We start from the raw sequence: 18,638 nt of genomic DNA on the forward strand, positions 1-18,638 counted from the left end.
AGGTAAACACCGGAAATTGCTGCCTCCCACAGCAACTTCAAAAATACAACGAAAAGACAAAACGGACATCATCCAGAACTACAGGAAGGCTGGCTGAGTGGAAATTCTACAACTAGAAGGAAAGAGAAAAACACACTGAGAGCCAGAGGAGCTGCAGAAGTAAAGTGCAGAGGTACGGAGGTGCACGCGGCAAGGGCTGGCAACTGAGGACGCGCTGTCTTTTTGAACTGGAAGGGAGTCACAAGCTCCCGACTGCTCTGAACTCCAGTTCTGGGAAGTCTCTGGGGACCCAGGACTCATACAGGGAGAAACTGGGCTGTCTGGCAGCAGGCAGAACTTGGAACTTGAGGGTGGATTTCCCTCAGAGGTGCTTGCAGAAATTACCTGGACACTGAGACTCAGGGCCCCTTAGGGCAGGGCTGAGGATCAGCAATAGCTGCTTGCTCCGCCCTGTTGATTCCCTGAGACCCCGCCCCACCCAGGCTGCTGCAGAGGCTTTTGCATATGAATGCCCTGGCCCTTTCTAATCTGAAAATTACCTAACAAATTGCAGCTGGGCCAGACAGACACAGAACTTCCAAGAGAAGGCCCAAGGCCCCACAGCAGCTTGCATTGCTTCACAGCTGGGCCTCATCTGGGCACCTCCAAACCCCACAAAAGGAAGGGGAATCTGCAGATCTCTTCGTAGCTCCTGCTGGGTAGCCTCAGGCAGAGGCTAAATTAGCACCTCCTTAGATCCAAGAGCCAGTGTACTCAGTGGTCAGAGCGGGACCATCCAGACTACAATTCTTCAGATCCATAAGGGACACACTCAGGGGGCAGACCCAATGAGCACCAAAGCCCCACTGAAGCAAGTCTTGCCCCAGAAGGGTGTCTTCAGCACAGAAGTTCTCCCACTGAAGACAAAGCTGATTCTCACTGCCAATTGGCCTGGAGGTCAATTCCTCCCAGTGATATCTACAACAATCAAGGCTTAACTACAACAAGACTACAACAAGACTGTGCACACAGCCCACAAAGGGGTGCACCAAGAGTGTCCACCTCAGGTAATTGGGGAGGCTGAGCCACTGGGCCCTATAGAACACCTAGCACACAAAGCCACTCTACCAACACAAGGAAGCATAAAAAATGCGGAGACAAAGAAACAGGTCACAAATGACAGAAATGGAGGAAAGCAAACAACTGGATATAGAGTTCAAAACCATGGTTATAAGGTTTTTCAAGAATTTTCTGGAAACCGCCAATAAATTTAGTGAGACCCTGGAGGATATGAAAAAATAAAACCAACTAGAAATTAAGCATACACTGACTGAAATAAAGAATAATATACAGAGATCCAACAGCAGACAAGAGGATCCCAAGAATCAAGTCAAAGATTTGAATACGAAGAAGTGAAAAACACACAACCGGAAAAGCAAAAAGAAAAAAGAATCCAAAAGTATGAAGATAGTGTAAGAAGCCTCTGGGACAACTTCAAGTGTACCAACATCAGAATTATAGGGGTGCCAGAAGAAGAGAGAGGGCAAGATATTGAAAACCTATTTGAAGAAATAATGACAGTAAACTTCCCCTACCTAGTGAAAGAAATAGACTTACAAGTCCAGGAAGCACAGAGAACCCCAAACAAAAGGAATCCAAAGAGGACCACACCAAGACACATCATCATTAAAATGCCAAGAGCAAAAGACAAAGAGAGAATCTTAAAAGCAGCAAGAGAAAGAAACTCAGTTACCTACAAGGGAGTACCCATACGACTGTCAGCTGATTTCTCAACAGAAACTATGCAGGCCAAAAGAGAGTGGCAAGAAATATTCAAAGTGATGAATAGCAAGAACCTACAACCAAGATTACTTTATCCAGCAAAGCTATCATTCAGAATTGAAGGTCAGAAAAAGAGCTTCACAGATAAGAAAAAGCTAAAGGAGTCATCACCACCAAACTAGCATTATATGAAATACTGAAAGGTATTCTTTAAGAAGAGGAAGAAGAAAAAGGTAAAGATAAAAATTATGACCAGCAAATACATATCTATCAACAAGTGAATCTAAAAATCAAGTGAATAAAAAATCTGATGAACAGAATAAACTGGTGAATATAATAGAATCAGGGGCATGGAAAGGGAGTGGACTGAAAATTCTTGGGGGCAAAGGGGTGCGGGGGTGCAGGAAGAGACTGGACAAAAATCATACACCTATGGATGAGGACAGTGGGAGGGGTAAGGGCAGAGGGTGGGGTGGGAACTGGGTGGAGGAGAGCTATGGGGGGAAAAAAAGAAGAACAACTGTAATAATCTGAACAATAAAGATTTAATTAAAAAAAATAAAAAAATAACCTCTTAAATGTATTTTACAGTTGGAGGAGATTGTACAGAAATCGTCTTATTTGCATTTTCACTAAATGACTAAACATTTTAGCCATTATACATATGCTAAAAGTACAAATAATTTGATTTTGATTTATACCTTTTTTTAAAGGTGAGTATATCCATTTTTCATTCATGAAAATCTTAGGAAAAGAAGTATTACAAAAGAGAAAACCACCCAAAACTCTCAAAATAAATAAATAAATAAATAAATAAATAAATAAATAAAAACAGACAATGGATCCACGTTCGCTAATTCTGTTTTCAGTACTTTTGTCAACAATATCAAATTAGTCATAAAACTAGTATCCCTTATACTTCTCAAGCAATAATGAAGTAAACCAATCGTACTATTAAAATGCAATTATTAAAACAGAAAGGGGGAGACAGATGTTATGTGTCACCTCAAATATAAACTCAGTCATGATCTTTATATTTTAAAATTTTTTGCTTTATATTTTAATTTTTTTGAATATTTGATGCAGAGGGTTGTACAGCAGCTGGAAGGCATCAGGCCTCCTGTACAATAGCCTCCGCCAAGTTAGCCTGGTTGAAGAAAGCAAAAACCAGACAAAAGTTTTATCAGATTCAATAATAATGTGGGGAAGAGGTTGTGTTTTATATCTTTCCAGAAGGAACAGCTCAGCCAATCTGGATGCCAGAGCATTATGTGCTTCACTACGATGGACCCAGAGAAGCTGCTTGTCCCATCGTTCAAGGGACTGAAAGTTGCCCTGATGACAGCGATGCAGAAGAGGAAAACAAAAACTACGTAAAAGACTGAGGTGTCAACATAGGGTCAGCTGAAGAAGTTAACAACTAAAGCCAGTGGAGGTGGAAGTTACAGCCTCAACCATGTTTCTGGATATGCTAACATTGGTTAGCTGCCAGTCTTCTATAAGACCTTGCACAGCCAAGTCTACGGACTCTGAGTAAATATACACCAGCAGCAAAAGAGACTTTCAGTTAGTAGCTAAAAATGTTAACATAGCTATAGATTTCTCTCTTATTGTTGTGTTTGCATTGATATTGTTTTTTTATTAGTTTTATTTAGTCAAAGTTTTGTTTTTGATATTAGTTTTATTTTTAACTTTAGTTGCTTAAATATAAAAATCGGGGGAGATATGGAGGGCTGCTGACTAGCACATTCAGGCTTTTTTTAGATATCATCAACTGAACTCAGGATGGAGGCAGAGCCATGCCCTGGGGGCGGTCCTAGTCAAGAGGCTAGGACACCACTCAGTCTGACTTTCCTGCCCAGGTGCTAAGGGGGGGGTGGGTCCTATTATATTGCCAGGAACTCAAGGCCCACCCAGATGTGATGTAACTTCCTGTTACTCTGAGTATAAATAAACTTCCCACCGTGTGGGAGGGGCTCTGTTCATCTATCAGAGGGCAGACGCCACACCCAGGCCCGGCTTTCCCTCTATGTCTGTCTCAGTCTTGTTTTATTCATTTTTCCTTAAACCTCGTCATGTTCTACACAAGAATTCATCAACCCCCATGTTCTCTCTCTCTGCGCTGGCCATGGGAAGAGAGACTTCTCCCCCACTCCCCCCCCCCCCGCCCCATAGTAGGTTAAGCTGAAGTTCATTTAATTATTTTCACTAGGAAATCTATAGTCACATTGATATCAGAAAAACAAGCCAGAAGCAACCTCAAATATTATATTATAATGATGCAAAAAATGATGATGATGATAGATGAGAAAAAAATGAAGCCCAGGGAGGTGCAACAAGTTATCCAAGATCACACAAAAAAATTGGCAAAAAAGATAGAAGATTCAAGAACCTAGTCTTTACATGGACCAAAATACCAATGAGCTACTTCACCTTAAGTTCCTAAAACATACATGTGTAACTAGCCAACAGGTTGTAAAAGTATGTAAGTTAAATCACAATGCTCTCTAGCATACAATCCCCATGCCAGAGTGAAAGAACAGAGAAGGGGCTGCCTGACATTTGCTAGCTTTTCTGATTTAAGCACCAAAGCATTTGGACTATAAGATTTAGAGACTATAATACTGGAAAAAATGAAGATGTATCTGAGTGATTTCTTATATATAGTGGGAAAAGAGTAGGCAGGCCAGTTTTCAGGGAAGAGTCAGGAGTAAAAGTAGTACGTACTGTACACTATGATGGTGATGTTGGCTTGCAGGGCAGTATTGTTTTCTTCCCTGCAAATGTACAAACCATTGTCTTCCATAGTTACATTCCAAATGGTCAAGTTACTATAACTCTTGTACACAGGGGATCCTTGGTACAATTTTCTTTTAATTTCACAACACCTGGGTGTTGTCTTGGACTGTGGGGTGAGAAAAAAAAAAAGAGAATAATTTCACTTGAGATTATTGAGCACTCCTAGGTACCTAACTTGTCACAGCTCAACAGAAAGCCAAAGAAAATCCCTATGGCAACATGACACTTTTCCTGCACTTCTGTTACATTACATACATAACTAATGAACCATGATGTGGTGAAAAATGAAATGCAAGTCCCTTACAAGAGTGGCTTCCTTAAATGCAGAAGCTGCTTATAATTCAACTTCGTTGACTTTCTTAGCACTTTGCCTAGTTCTTGACCCAAAGTAGGAACTGAGTGAGAATGGCAAAGAGAGAGGATGTGGGTGGATTTGTGAAGAGTTAGAGCAGGGATACTGTCCTTACATCTTGCCGATTGAATACCCAGTTCAGTTTGATTCGTCCATTGAATGTGGTCTCTGCAACACATTGCAGGAAAAGGGTATCTCCTATGAGAAGTTTCTGGTGGTTGTATCTGATGGAGATATTTTCTCTCTTGGTTTCTGGAAAATATATCAGATGGCATAATACTGACAAAGAAGGCAAGAGACAAAAAGCTGGATTATGGAGTACTTCTTAGAATTCTCAATTTCTCATTCCTTTTCTTATATGGAAATGTAGACTCAAAACCAAACCAGAAGATTCCATGATTCAGAAACTGCTGGATAAGATTTTATATAAATTATATCAAGAGGCTTGGTGGTGGTGTCAAGGCTTATCTTTCTAGTTCTTGAGGTTTTTCAATGAAAAGAATTCTGCAATCCTGCTTAGGAAATCATATACACAGTTTAATAAACTCTCCATCAGAAAGTTTTTCCTCCTACTGATCTAAAGCCATTAAGCCCCTCTGTGGCTAATTCTGCTACATTTCTGAATTCTCTGAGCAAAGGGTCTTCCCTGAATTAGAAACCTGTTTTCACTTCTATACAAGAGCAGCATTAATATAAAGTTCCAAGATGTCATTGTTTAGCCACGATATGTACCATCATTTCATAGTTTTGCAAGGATAAACTTATAAAAGCTAAGTATCTATTGCTAGACACTGATAAACCATTGATTTTATGGATCTATTGAGCAGGCAACTGAAAACAGTAACAGAACTTAGTCTGGGCTTTTTCTACTGAGATACATACAGTTCTTAAAATAAAAGCTTAGAATCACTAGTTATTAAATAATATGGAAGAGATTATAGCTGAAGTAAGGTTTATACAAATAGGAAGTGATTACCAGGAGCAGCAGGATCCCATTTCTTAACCTAAAAACATAAGATCACATACCCAGACGCTGTGGGAGATAGAATGACTTGTGTGTCTTCCCATTAACTTCAGCAATACACTGGAGCATGGTGCTGTAGAAGTGGTAAGAGGGTCGGGTCACAACGAAGCCTTTCCTGGGATTCCAGTTTTGGCTTCCATAGGAAAATGTGGCAGAGTGTAACTATGGGGCAAAAAAGGAGGACATAGGAACACATACATGTAAAGTTCTGGCCAGTCATCAGTATCATACCCAAACTATCTGCTCTGAAGCCACCGAGAGGAGTGGCTTGCCCTCCCGCTCACCCACCCAAGTTTCCTCAGAACTGAGTCTGTGCTGGTTAACCTTTGTTTCCTTCTCAGAGATTAGCACAGTGATGGGCTCAGAGTAGATACTCAATAAATAATAATTATAGGCTTTCAGACCTATGAGAGAATATATTACTATAGGCCACTCACTTCATGGTAATTTTTATGGTAATTTTCTATGAATATATCTGGGCAGTGCTTTGCACAGAGGGAACTTGGTAAATGCATTGGACTGAAGCAAATTATATTAAATTTGACCTCAGAATGAGTTCTATTTTCCTTCTTCATGAAGTTGGATTTGGTTACTGTTACCATTGGGTAAACTCCCTTAAATATACTGTTGGCTTGCTTTTAACTAAAGTTCACTTCTGATGAAGCTACACTTTAGGAAAAGGAGCACTCTTCTCTCTCCTCCACCTGTTGAGTGTCACTGAAATCCAGTGATGAGACTTAAGTACAAGAAAGGGAATGCAAACACATATGTGGGTCTAGTGAGGACAGAGCAGGAAGTAGAAAATACACAGACAAGAAGTTTACTTCCAGTCCTAATGATCATGATTATACAGTACTTTCACCTATATAACTTATTGTATTTTACAAGGCATAATCCATATTCAGTCTCCTAACTGGTTAAGGATCATTATCCAATCTGAGCTCTAGGTTTCCTCATTCTTAGTCCAGAACTTCTCTCTTTCTGTGGGCTTCAGGAAACTGGCCTGATTCTAGAGACTAGCTCAAGATCTATTTACAGTGTGATAAAAACCCTCTTATATCCTCTTCAGGGGCACCTCTTTAATTCACCTCTCAGATTATAGTTGTCAAACTTCAGGATGAAAGTGGTGTCTAAGGATTGACATAGGTCTTTAGCTAACAGCTCTTTTAAGAGCAGCAGTAAGTTGATTTTTTTTTTCAGAATAAAATGAGATAATGAAGAAGCTAACCTGAACTGTGGAAAATGTTGGTGATTAGAAAAGGAAGTGGAATGTTATGGGTTGATGTCTTTGAAACCCCTTTTAGTGGAAGGGTTAGATTTTTGGATACTATGAAATTGCCTACTCTAATGAAAGCAGCTAAGGCTTAGGAAAAAGCAAATCCTAGGTTTGTCTTGACTCTCATACCCTGACATATCCTCTGGAGGTAAACTGGCTGCCTAGCGGGGTTTAATTTTAGAAAAGGATGTTTGAATCAGACAGCTCAGTCCCTTCCCTACTTAGTGCTTCATTTTAGCAGAGGAAAGAGACACAGTGATTTCAAGCTCTACCAGAGGAAGAGGAAAAAGAAGCCTGGTGGGTGTGCCAGAACACCCTCCCTGCCACTAGGTAGAGAAAGGATAGGTGGACAGCCAAGCATATAAGTTATACAGCAGACTGCATCCTCCCTGCTCCACCCATCTCCACACACCACTGCTTCTTTCTGGACCAAGTCCCAAAGACAAGGAGCCATCTTCCTTTTCCCTTTAGAAATAGCCAATAGAATGTCAGGGAAAAGTGGGAGCTGGTGGCTTAGTGAAGGGAGAATGACCACATGGCTCTGAGGACTGCTCCTCTGAGTGTATAACAAACTTTCTAACAACCTTAGGGTCAGGTAAGCCTGGAAAGAGGAGGGTTTTTCAATCAGGATAGTGTGGTCTTCAGGGAGTGGCTAATGGAGTCTAAAGTCTTCTGTACATTGTTAGAGGTTAAATTCTTCTGCCTGTGTGCTTTTGCACTTTCTTATGCCACATCAGTTGTTTTACCAGACATAATTTCCTGGCTGACCCATATCTCAGCTTTCACAGCGGTACTGACAGAAGGCATTGGAAAAATGCTAACATTCCCTCTAAGGAAAGAAAGTGAAATGATCTTTGCCTGCTTTTGTGGGAGGTCCACACCTTTTTCCCAACAAGAAAAGGAAAAAGGGTTTGGGTGCAGAAGAACAGTGCATCCAGGAGAGGAGCAGAGATAATCTTCCATCCCGAACAAGGTCACAGGATAATAACTGAAACACTTGACAGGGAATCTGAACACCCAATTTCTACTTTTGACTATGACACTTAATGAAATATACATCATAAGCAAGTTCTTCCTTTTCTCTAAGCCTAAGATCTCTTATATATACAATGGAAATAATAAACCAGCTCTATCCACTTTACAGAGAGTTATGTATGCACTTCAAAGGAGGTCATATACATGAACTATTTTCAAATTTGTAGTAATGTTATGCAACTATGGATTGTGAGAGCTTTGGTAGATGTAAAAGTTATCTACAAAGGACATATGTTACTACATTCATCACCAAGATTGATTTAACTAATCAAGATAGATGGGTTTGTTTCCCCTTTCTCTATTCTTCTTGAGTATTCCCCTGAAAACTATCCACCATTTTCTCTCTATTTAAGAAAAATAACCACTCTGGCCTCAGAGCTCTGCACATAGACAACATTTACATACAATCTACATGAGGTCTTACAGGACATCTAAACATCCATTGTCACCCCGCCCCCCTAGTTTTTATAAACTTGTGGTAACACTGGTCCAAGGTAAAATGGAACTATGTCTGCTTCTATATGCTGCTCCAAAGAGACAGACACAACACAGATGGAGCAAGAAATGAGACTGAAATACTGTCCCCTACTCTCTTTACATTTCATAATCTAGATAACAGCAAGTTCTCTATCTGAGACCCCAATAATGAAACTTACCAACTGAAGCTTGACATTGACATCAGGAGAAGTTACTCGGCATGGCACAACCACCTCTTGGGTTCCAGGAAACACGGTGATCACCAGTGGCGCAGAAGTGTAGGTCTGCACAAAGACCTGGTTGTCATCTGCAGGAATGACAAATCAGACCAGGATTGCTATTGTCATCAGGATAAGGGTCCATAGTTTTTATATGACACTTGAAGATCGTTATATTTAGTTCTATAATTTTATACAGGAAATTTGGTTCAGAGAAGGAAAAGAACTCAACAAAGGGGTACAGTGAGGACTTGGAGCCAGGTATCACCTAGGAAAAAAATTTTTCATAAGAACCAGGAAAGCACAAACATCTGTTCATAAAAGTTTGTAAGAGAAATTCATTCCATTAATTTTACCTATTGGGTCACATGATATAAGTCAAAATTCTCATCCACATGATCATGTCTCTGATACTTATCAAATTTTCTGTCATCCAAAAATAGTGCACCTATGGATGAGGACAGTGGGTAGGGAGTGAGGGCAGAGGGTGGGGCGGGAACTGGGAGGAGGGGAGTTATGGGGGGAAAAAAGAGGAACAAATGTAATAATCTGAACAATAAAGATTTAATTAAAAAAAATTTTCTGTCATCTAAAATCCTTCTTTTCCATGTAAACTGTTTAAAACCCTATGGATTTCCTGCATACAATGATTGTCAAAACAATTTAAGCTAATATCCATAGTGATTAATGGATTAGGCATATTACATTTCTATATCCAGGATAATTGTTTATTTGAATGCTATATCTCCTATACATGCAAAAATCAGATCACTGCTCTCCTTTTATAAATGAAAATGCATTTGAATGACTACAAGCAATCTCAAGTTACATCTACTTTGTTTTTCTACACTCCTGTGTAGACACAAGACACAATCAATAAATTTATGTGGGCACTTGCAGTGTAGGCACTTCTCATATGGTAAACACACAGAATGTCAATTTAAATATAGAGACTGCTTATATTGGATTCCAAGATGGCTGTAGAATAGCTGGGAGCTCCATCCTTTTGCTCTAAACCATGGACTGGAGCTAAACTGCAGAGCAATTGGCTTGAGAGACCAGTTGAAGTGTTGTGATCTGAACTATTGAGAACAGAGACCACAGAGGAAAGATAGGAGGAGATGTGGAGAGGGTCTGGGAAACCCTGCCTGAACACAATTCTATAGGGCAAGGAAGGGAAGCTGAGAGCTGCAACATTCAAGGTACAGGCCTGGGGCAGACCCAGCTTCTGGGTTCCAAAGGCCCTCCCCACCAGACTACTTGGGACTCTACCCTGGCAAGCGTTAGTCAGGCTACTGAGGGCCAGGCAGGGACAGCAACTGATATTGGCTTGTATCAGAGACCCACCCTGTGTGGCCCAGGACCAGCACACCACATAGCCAGCTTCAGACAACGTCAGAGCATTATCCAGTGAACTCCACAAGCAGTATATTCAAACAGTGATCACAATAGGCACTAAAATTTGCTGAGATGAACTCCACTTTTTAAAAATATTTTCTTTAGTTTTTTTATATTTCACTTTTTATTCTTCTCTTTTTTCTTTCATGTCTCTTATTTCTCTCTTTTCTTATTTGTTTTTTTCTTTATTATTCAATTTTTTCATTTTTATTTTTCTATTCTATATCTTATTATTACATTTTAAAATTATTGTTTCTTTTCTTTTTATTTTTTATTTTCTCTGATTTCCTTTCATATTCTGTTTCCTTTTCTTTTTCTCTTATCTATTTTTTTCCTTTTTTCTTTTATTACACATTTAGCCTCTTTTTAAAAAACTTTTCTTATTCTTTTTCTCAGTTCTTGTTTTTGTTGGTGGTGGTGGTAGTGGGTTTTTTCAGCTTGGTCTTATTTTGTCTTGTTTTGTTCTGTTAGCAGCAGTACAACAGTTTACATGACTTGGTTGGAGTTAAGTCTTATAGTTAGCCAGGCTGAGAGCCAAGCCCACCCACAAAGAGGACACAAGCAATCAAGATTCAGTTATAACATGAGGGTCCACATAATCCACACAAGGGACCTTCCCAGAGCTTCCACTCAGGAGATCAAGGAGATTAAACCACTGAACCCCACAGGACACTCACTATTTTAGGCCACCCCAGCAAGACTGTGAGTCATATACTAGTAAGTTTTTCTAATACATAGAACAAATAAAAAAGAAACAGAAAAAATGGGGAAACAGAGAGAACCAAGATGGCAGCATAGGTAAACACCCAGTACATAGTATTTGTTGCCTCTCACAACCACATCAAAATTACAACTAAAAGGCAGAACGGCTACCACCCAGAACCACGGGAAAAGTGGCTAAGTGGAAGTTCCGCAACTAGAGAGGTGAAGAAAGCCATTGAGAATGGTAAGAGGTACAGAGGTGTGGAAAGTGCTGACACCTGGATGTGCTACTCTTTTAATCGGGAGGGAGATACAAGCTCTCACTTGCTCTGAACTCCAGTTCCGGGAGAGACTCTGGGAGACCCAGACACATATGGGGAGAAAATGGACTATCTGGCATCAGGACAGTAATGCGAGGGTGGCTTTCTCTCATAGGTGCTTGCAGTGATCATTGTTCTTGCACAGGGGCGCAGGATGTGGAGACCCGGGGACCTCTGGTGCAGAGCTGACTGGCAGCCATTGCTGTTTGCTCTTCCCTGGTGATTCCCAGAGACCCCACCCCACCAAATTTACAACCCCACCCAAGCTGTGTGCATCTCCTTTTGCATATGAATGGCCTGTCCTTTCTCTGCCTAAAACCTGTCAAACTGCAGCTGGGTCAGAGAGCCCCAGAGCTTCCAAAAGAAGGCCCAAGGCTCAGCAGCAGCAGCCTGCCTTGTTTCACAGCTGGGCCTCGTCTAGACACTTCCAAACCCCATACAAAGAGGAGGAATCTGAAGATGTCTCTGTAGCTCCTGCTGAGCGGCCACAGACAGTGGCTGACCTTGCATCTCCTTGGAGATCCAAGAGCCAGTGTACCCAGTGATCAGAATGAGAACATACTGGATTGCAACTCTTCACATTCATAAGAGACACATTCAAGGGGCAGACTCAGTGAGCACCAAAGCCCCACTGAAGCAAGTCCTGCCCCATAAGGGTGTCTCCTGTGCAACAGACCTTCCAGTGTAGACACAGCTGGTCATCACAGCCAATTGGCCTGAAGGTCAATTCCTACCAGTGATACCAACAGCAATCAAGGGTGAACTACAACAAGACTGTGCAAACAGCCCACAAAGGGGTGCACCAAGAGTGTCCACCTCAGGTGACTGGGGAGGCTGAGTCACTGGGCCCTATAGGAGACCTACCACACAAGGCCACTCTATCAACTCAAGAAGACTTAGAAGCTACCCAGTACATAGAAATAAACACAGGGAAGCAGCCAAAATGTGGAGACAAAGAAACAAGTCACAAATGAAAGAAATGGATGAAAGCAAAATACTGGATATAGAGCTCAAAACCACAATTATAAGGTTACTCAAGAATCTTCTAAAAACCTCTGAGATATTTAGTGCGACCCTCAAGGACATTAAAAAAGACCAATTAGAAATTAAGCATACACTGACTGAAATAAAGAATAATATACAGAGATCCAACAGCAGTCTAGAGGATCCCAAGAATCAAGTCAAAGATTTAAAATATGAAGAAGCAAAAAACACCCTACCTGAAAAGCAAAAAGCAAAAAGAATCCAAAAATATGAAGATAGTGAAGGAGCCTCTGGGACAACATCTGAATTATGGGGGTACCAGAAGAAGAGAGAAAGCAAGAAATAATGACAGAAAACTTCCCCGACCTGGTGAAAGAAATATATGTACAAGTCCAGGAAGTGCAAAGAACCCCAAACAAAAGGAATCCAAAGAGGACCACACCAAGACACATCATAATTAAAATGCCAAGGGCAAAAAACAAAGAGAGAATCTTAAAAGCAGCAAGAGAAAGACAGTCAGTTACCTACAAGGGAGTACCCATATAACTGTCAGCTGATTTATCAACAGAAACTATGCAGGCCAGAAGCGAGTTGAAAGAAATATACAAAGTGATGAATAGCAAGAACCTACAACCAAGATTACACTACCCAGCAAAGCTATCATTTAGAATTGAAGGTCAGATAAAGAGCTTGACAGATAAGAAAAAGCTACAGGAGCTCATCACTGCCAAAGCAGTATTATATGAAATGCTGAAGGGTATCCTTTAAGAATAGGAAGAAGAAGAAAATGGTAAAGATAAAAATTATGAACAACAAAGTGAAAACAAATACATATCTATCAACAAGTGAATCTAAAAATCAAATGAATAAAAAACCTGATGAACAGAACAGACTGGTGAATGTAATAGAATCAGGGGCATGGAAAGGGAGCAGACTGACAATTCTCAGGGGGGAGGGGTTTTGGGGGTGTGGGAAGAGATTGGACAAAGAGCTTACACCTATGGACGAGGTCAGTGGGGAGGGGCGAAGGCCTGGAGTGGGTGAGAACCAGGTAGAAGGGAGCTATAGGGGAAAAAAAGGGGAACATCTGTAATAATCTGAACAATAAAGGTTTTTTTAAAAATGGGGAAACAAAGAAACAGCTCCTAATGAAAGAAGAGGAGGAATCTCCAGAAAAAAAAAAAAAAGAGCTAAGTGAAAGGTAGACAAGCAATTTATCAGAAACAGAGTTCAGAAACTAGACCAACAACTTACACCATACACAAGAATAAAATCAAAATGGATAAAATACCTCCTGCACACCCCACACTGGGGATCAAGCCCACAACCTGGGCATGTGCCCCAACCAGAATTGAACCTGAATGGTTTACCAATACATCTCCTAAGACAATGGAAACTAAGAAGAGAACAAACAAATGAGACTAAATTAAAATAAGAAAGGCTGCTGCACTGCAAGAGAAACCATCAAAATAACAAGAGAGCCCACTACATAGAAGAAAATATTTTCCAAGATACATCCAATAAGGGGTTAATCTCCAATAAATATAGAGAAGTCATATAACTTAACAAATGGAAGACAAACAATCTAATTAAAAAATAGGCAAAGAACCTAAATAGACACTTCTCCAAAGTGTGCATACAGAAAACCAAGAAACATATGAAAAAATGCTCAAAGTCACTAATCACCCCAAAGATGCAGATCAAAATGACAATGAAATATCACCTCATACCTGTCAGAATGGCTATCATAAACAAGTCAACAAACAAGTGGTAGTGAGGTTGTGGAAAAATGGGATAGAACTCTAGTACACTGCTGGTGGGAATACAGACTGGTGCAGCCACTGTGGAAAACAGTATGAAGTGATCCCACTTCTAGGAATATATCCTAAGAAACCTGAAACACCAATCAGGAAGAAGGTATGTACCCCTATTTTCATAGCAGTGAAATTTACAATAGCTAAGATTTGGAAACAGCCCAAGTGCCCATCAGCAGATGAGAGGATAAAAAAGCTGTGGTTGTCCTAACCGGTTTGGCTTGGTGGATAGAGCATCGGCCTATGGACTGAAGTGTCCCAGGTTCAATTCTGGTTGGGGGCACATGCCCAGGTTGTGGGCTTGATCCCCAGTGTGGGGTGTGCAGGAGGTAGCTGAGCAGTTATTCTCTCTCACATTGATATTTCTATCTCTCTCTTCCTCTCCCTTTCTCTCTGAAATTAAAATAAAGCAGTGGTACATTTACACAATGGAATACTATGCAACAATAAAAAATAACTCTTACTGTTTGCAACAGCATGGATGGACCTGGAGAGTATTATACTGAGTGAAATAAGCCAGTCAGAGAAAGATAAGTACCACATGATCTCACTCATGTGTGGAATCTAATGAACCAAATAAACTGATGATCAAAAATAGACCCAGAGACATAGAAGCATGAACAGACTGTTGAACCTCAGAGGGAAGGCAGGGGAGGATAGATGGGAAGAGATCAACCAATGAACTTGTATGCATACATGAATAACCCATGGACACAGACAATGGGGTGGTGACAGCCTGGCGGGGGTGGATGAGAATGGGCTGGAAGGGTTTAATGGGGGGGAGGGGAGGAGAACTTATGTAATACTTTCAACAATAAAGATTTTTAAGAAAAAAGAAAGTTCAAAGTGATGGTTTTAAGAATGTTCAACAGCATGACAATGGACATAGAAAACATGAAAACAACCAGTTGGAAATGAAGAATAACATATATGAAATAAAGCATACACTGGAAGAAATAAACAGTAGGTTAGATGAAACAGAGGATCAAATTGGAAAATTAGAAGACAGGTAGGAAAAAAGCATTCAATCAGAGAAGAAAAAAAATAATTAAAAACCATGAGGATAGTTTCAGGGAACTTTAGAACAGCATGAAATATAACAACATCATAAGGGTACCAGAAAAAGAAGAAAGTGAGCAAGGGATAGAGAACCTGTTTGAGAAATAATGACAGAAAACTCTAACCTAGTGAAAAAAGTTACCAAGTTCAAGAAGCACGGAGAGTCCCAATAAAGATCACTAAAGAGACCCACACCAAGACGCATCATAATTAAAATGGCAAAGGTTAAACACAAAGAACAACCTTACGTGAATCAAGACAGAGATACTCAGTCACCTAAAAAGGAGTTACCATAGTAAGATTTCTCAACAGATACACTACAGACCAGAAGGTTATGAAGAACTCAAAGTAATTAAAAGCAAGGATATGAAACCAAGACTACTCAATCCAGTGAGGCTGTCATTTAAAATTGAAGGTGAAGAAAAGAACTTCTCAGAACAAAGAAAAAGATTAAAGGAATTTCTTACCAGCAAACCAGCCTAAGAAGAAATGTTAAAGGGACTGCTAGAAGAAAAAGATATATATAGAGAGAGGAACATAGGCATAAAGAATAAAAATGGCAATAAATAAGGCCCTGTAAATAATAACCTAAAATGTAAATAGATTAAATTATCCAATCAAAAGACATAAGGTAGCTGAATGCATAAGAAAACATGACCCATATACACATTGTCTACAAAAAGACATATTTCAGAACAAAAGATACATAACCTGAAGGTGAAGGAATGGAAAAATATTCCATGCAAATGGCAACAACAACAAAAGCTGGGTTAGCAATACTTATAACTGACAAACTAGACTTCAATACAAAGGCCAAAATAAGAGACAAAGAAGGATTAATCCTACAAGAGGATAAATATATATGCACCCAATATATGAGCACCTAAATATATGTTTTAAAAAAACTCTTGGTGGGCTTTAAGGGAGAGATTGAAAGCAATACAGTCATAGTAGGGGACTTTCACACCCAACTGACTTCATTGAATAGATCTTCAGAAACAAAAATGAACAAGTAAACTGCAACTTTAAACAACATACTAGATCAGATGGATTTAATTGCTATTTACAGAACATTTCATCCCAAAAGATATGCATTCTCCTCAAATGCACATGGAACATTCTCAAAGACAGACCACATGTTAGGACACAAAATAAGTCTTAACTAATTCAAGAAGACTGAAATCATATCAAGAATCTTCTCAGATCACAAAGACATGAAACTAGAAATCAATTATAATTAAAAAAACCTCAAAATATTCAAACACATGCAGGCTAAATAGTATGTTATGAAACAGTGAATTGGTTACCAATAAGATCAAGGAAAAAAATAAAATACTTCCTAGAAACATGAAAATTAACACACAACATCCAAAAATCTATGGGACTCAGTGAAAGCAGTCCTGAGAGGGAAGTTCATAGCATTAAAAGCCTAGCTCAAGAAACAAGAAAAATCTCAAATAAACTAACCCTACACCTAGAAGAACTAAAAAATATATATGTATAATAAAAGGAGCCCAGAGGGAGTAGAAGTAAGGAAATAATAAAGGTCAGAGTGGAAATAAATAGCATAGAGACTAAAAATCAATACAAAATAGCAATGAAACCAAGAGGTGGCTTCTTAAAAAGATAAACCTAGATTGTTGAACCCTTAGCCAGACTAAGAATCAAAGAGAGAGGACCCAAATAAATAAAATCAGAAATGAAAGAGGCAAAGTAACAACTGACATCACAGAAATACAAAGGATTATAAGAAAATACTATGGATAACAATATACCAACCAATCCAACAAACTGGGTGAAATGGACACATTCCTGGAAACATACAACCTTCCAAAACTGAATCAGAAAACCTGAATAGACCATTAACAACTAATGAAATTGAAGCAATAATAAAAAAAAAATCCAGCAAACAAAAGTCCTGGATCAGATGGCTTCACAGATTAATTTTACCAAGAATTTAAAGAAGAATTAACATCTTTCTCAAACTATTACAAATCATAAATCATAAAGTCATTCACAATCTTATACTGTAGAATGAATTATTCTCGGTATCATGAGTTAGGATTTGTATAAAAGACAGGAGTGATTAAAGGCACCCAAAAACCTTATCTTTTATTTTTCCAGGAATTTTTCAAATTTGTACGGAATAAATCCAGAGTGGTTTTTGAAGTAATGGTAGAGACTATAAGGTTTAGGATGATCAGCCTCACCATACCATACCTTCAACATAAGAGAGGAACTTCTCTTTATCTGATGTTTTTTACCAGAATTGGATTTCAAGATCATTTATTCTCTATCAATAGACCTTTCCAAGATAGTGAGTCATTAAACAATATGGTAAATAAAAACAGATGGTGGAAGGAGAGGGGATAGGAACCATAACCCTTCTGAAGGTTCCATAACCCTTATCAGATCAGATGGTGATACTGGAACCAGAGGAAGAAAGCTCCCTTCACATCCATTCAAATGGTTAACTAGCTCCACCCCCAAATTAGGGAAAGGCTGTCACAAAGCTTGCTGTTCTCCTAACTCCAACAAGCTAAGAGGGACAGAATGAAGTTGAATCCAGCATGGCAAAGCCATTAAGAGGGAGGTGTGGTATCTTTCAAGAGGCAATGTGAATACAGGGGGAAAGCAGAATAATTACAAGCTTTAGAGAGGAGACCCTCCACCACTTTCTACCTGTGTTCCCTCCATTATCAGAAAAAAAGTCTACTTGCTCACTCATAGCAAAAGGAAAAATAGTAATTGACAGTGGAAAAGGCTGGCATAAAAACCTTAACCAAGTGATAAAATTTAATATCATCAGTAATAGACACCATAAGACTCTTAATAAGACAACATCACTTCCTAACATTTTTGACAACAAATTCATCAACTGAGTTTAATCATAAGGCAACATCAGAAAAACCCAAATTAAGGGACATTCCATGAAATAACTGGCCTATACTCTTCAAAAATAGAAAGGTCATAAAAGACTAGGAAAGACTGAGAAGCTGTCACAAAATGGGAGGAAATAAGGAGACCTGACAACCAAATCCAATGTGAGTTCCTGGACCAGATAAAGGATAAGATAATTGGTGAAATTTGAATAGGTATACAAGTAGCATTAAACTTATGTTAATTTATTGGTTTTTATAATTTTACTTTGATTTTTAAAAATGCTAACATTTCAAGAAGCTAGTAAAGAGTATATAGATTATTTTTGTGTTTTAATCCTCACCTAAGGATATTTTCCCATTGATTTTTAGAGTGGAAGAGAGAGGGAAAGACAGAGAAATATTGATGTGAGAGAAACACATCAATTGGCTGCCTTCGGCATATACCCTGACCAGGGCCTGGGCCAGGGAGGACCATGCAACTGAGGTACATGCCCTTGACCAGAGTTGAACCCTGGACCCTTCAGTCTGCAGGCCAGC

The 18,638-nt window shown here is 39.4% G+C and overlaps 1 protein-coding gene across 1 annotated transcript in view; it reads right to left on the minus strand.

Annotated features, from left to right (window-relative positions):
* Window positions 1-18,638, minus strand: part of LOC308510763 (vascular endothelial growth factor receptor kdr-like) — a 435,828-nt gene that overhangs the window by 264,323 nt on the left and 152,867 nt on the right. Inside the window, exons 4-7 of the mRNA XM_081080791.1 lie at window positions 8,904-9,031; window positions 5,939-6,098; window positions 5,028-5,164; window positions 4,489-4,666 (exon numbers count right to left, since the gene is read on the minus strand). Coding sequence (XP_080936917.1) covers window positions 4,489-4,666; window positions 5,028-5,164; window positions 5,939-6,098; window positions 8,904-9,031 — 603 coding nt within the window. The remainder of the gene's footprint in view (window positions 1-4,488; window positions 4,667-5,027; window positions 5,165-5,938; window positions 6,099-8,903; window positions 9,032-18,638) is intronic.

This window comes from Myotis nattereri, assembly GCF_964212035.1.
Source record: "Myotis nattereri genome assembly, chromosome: X".
NCBI lineage: Eukaryota > Metazoa > Chordata > Mammalia > Chiroptera > Vespertilionidae > Myotis > Myotis nattereri.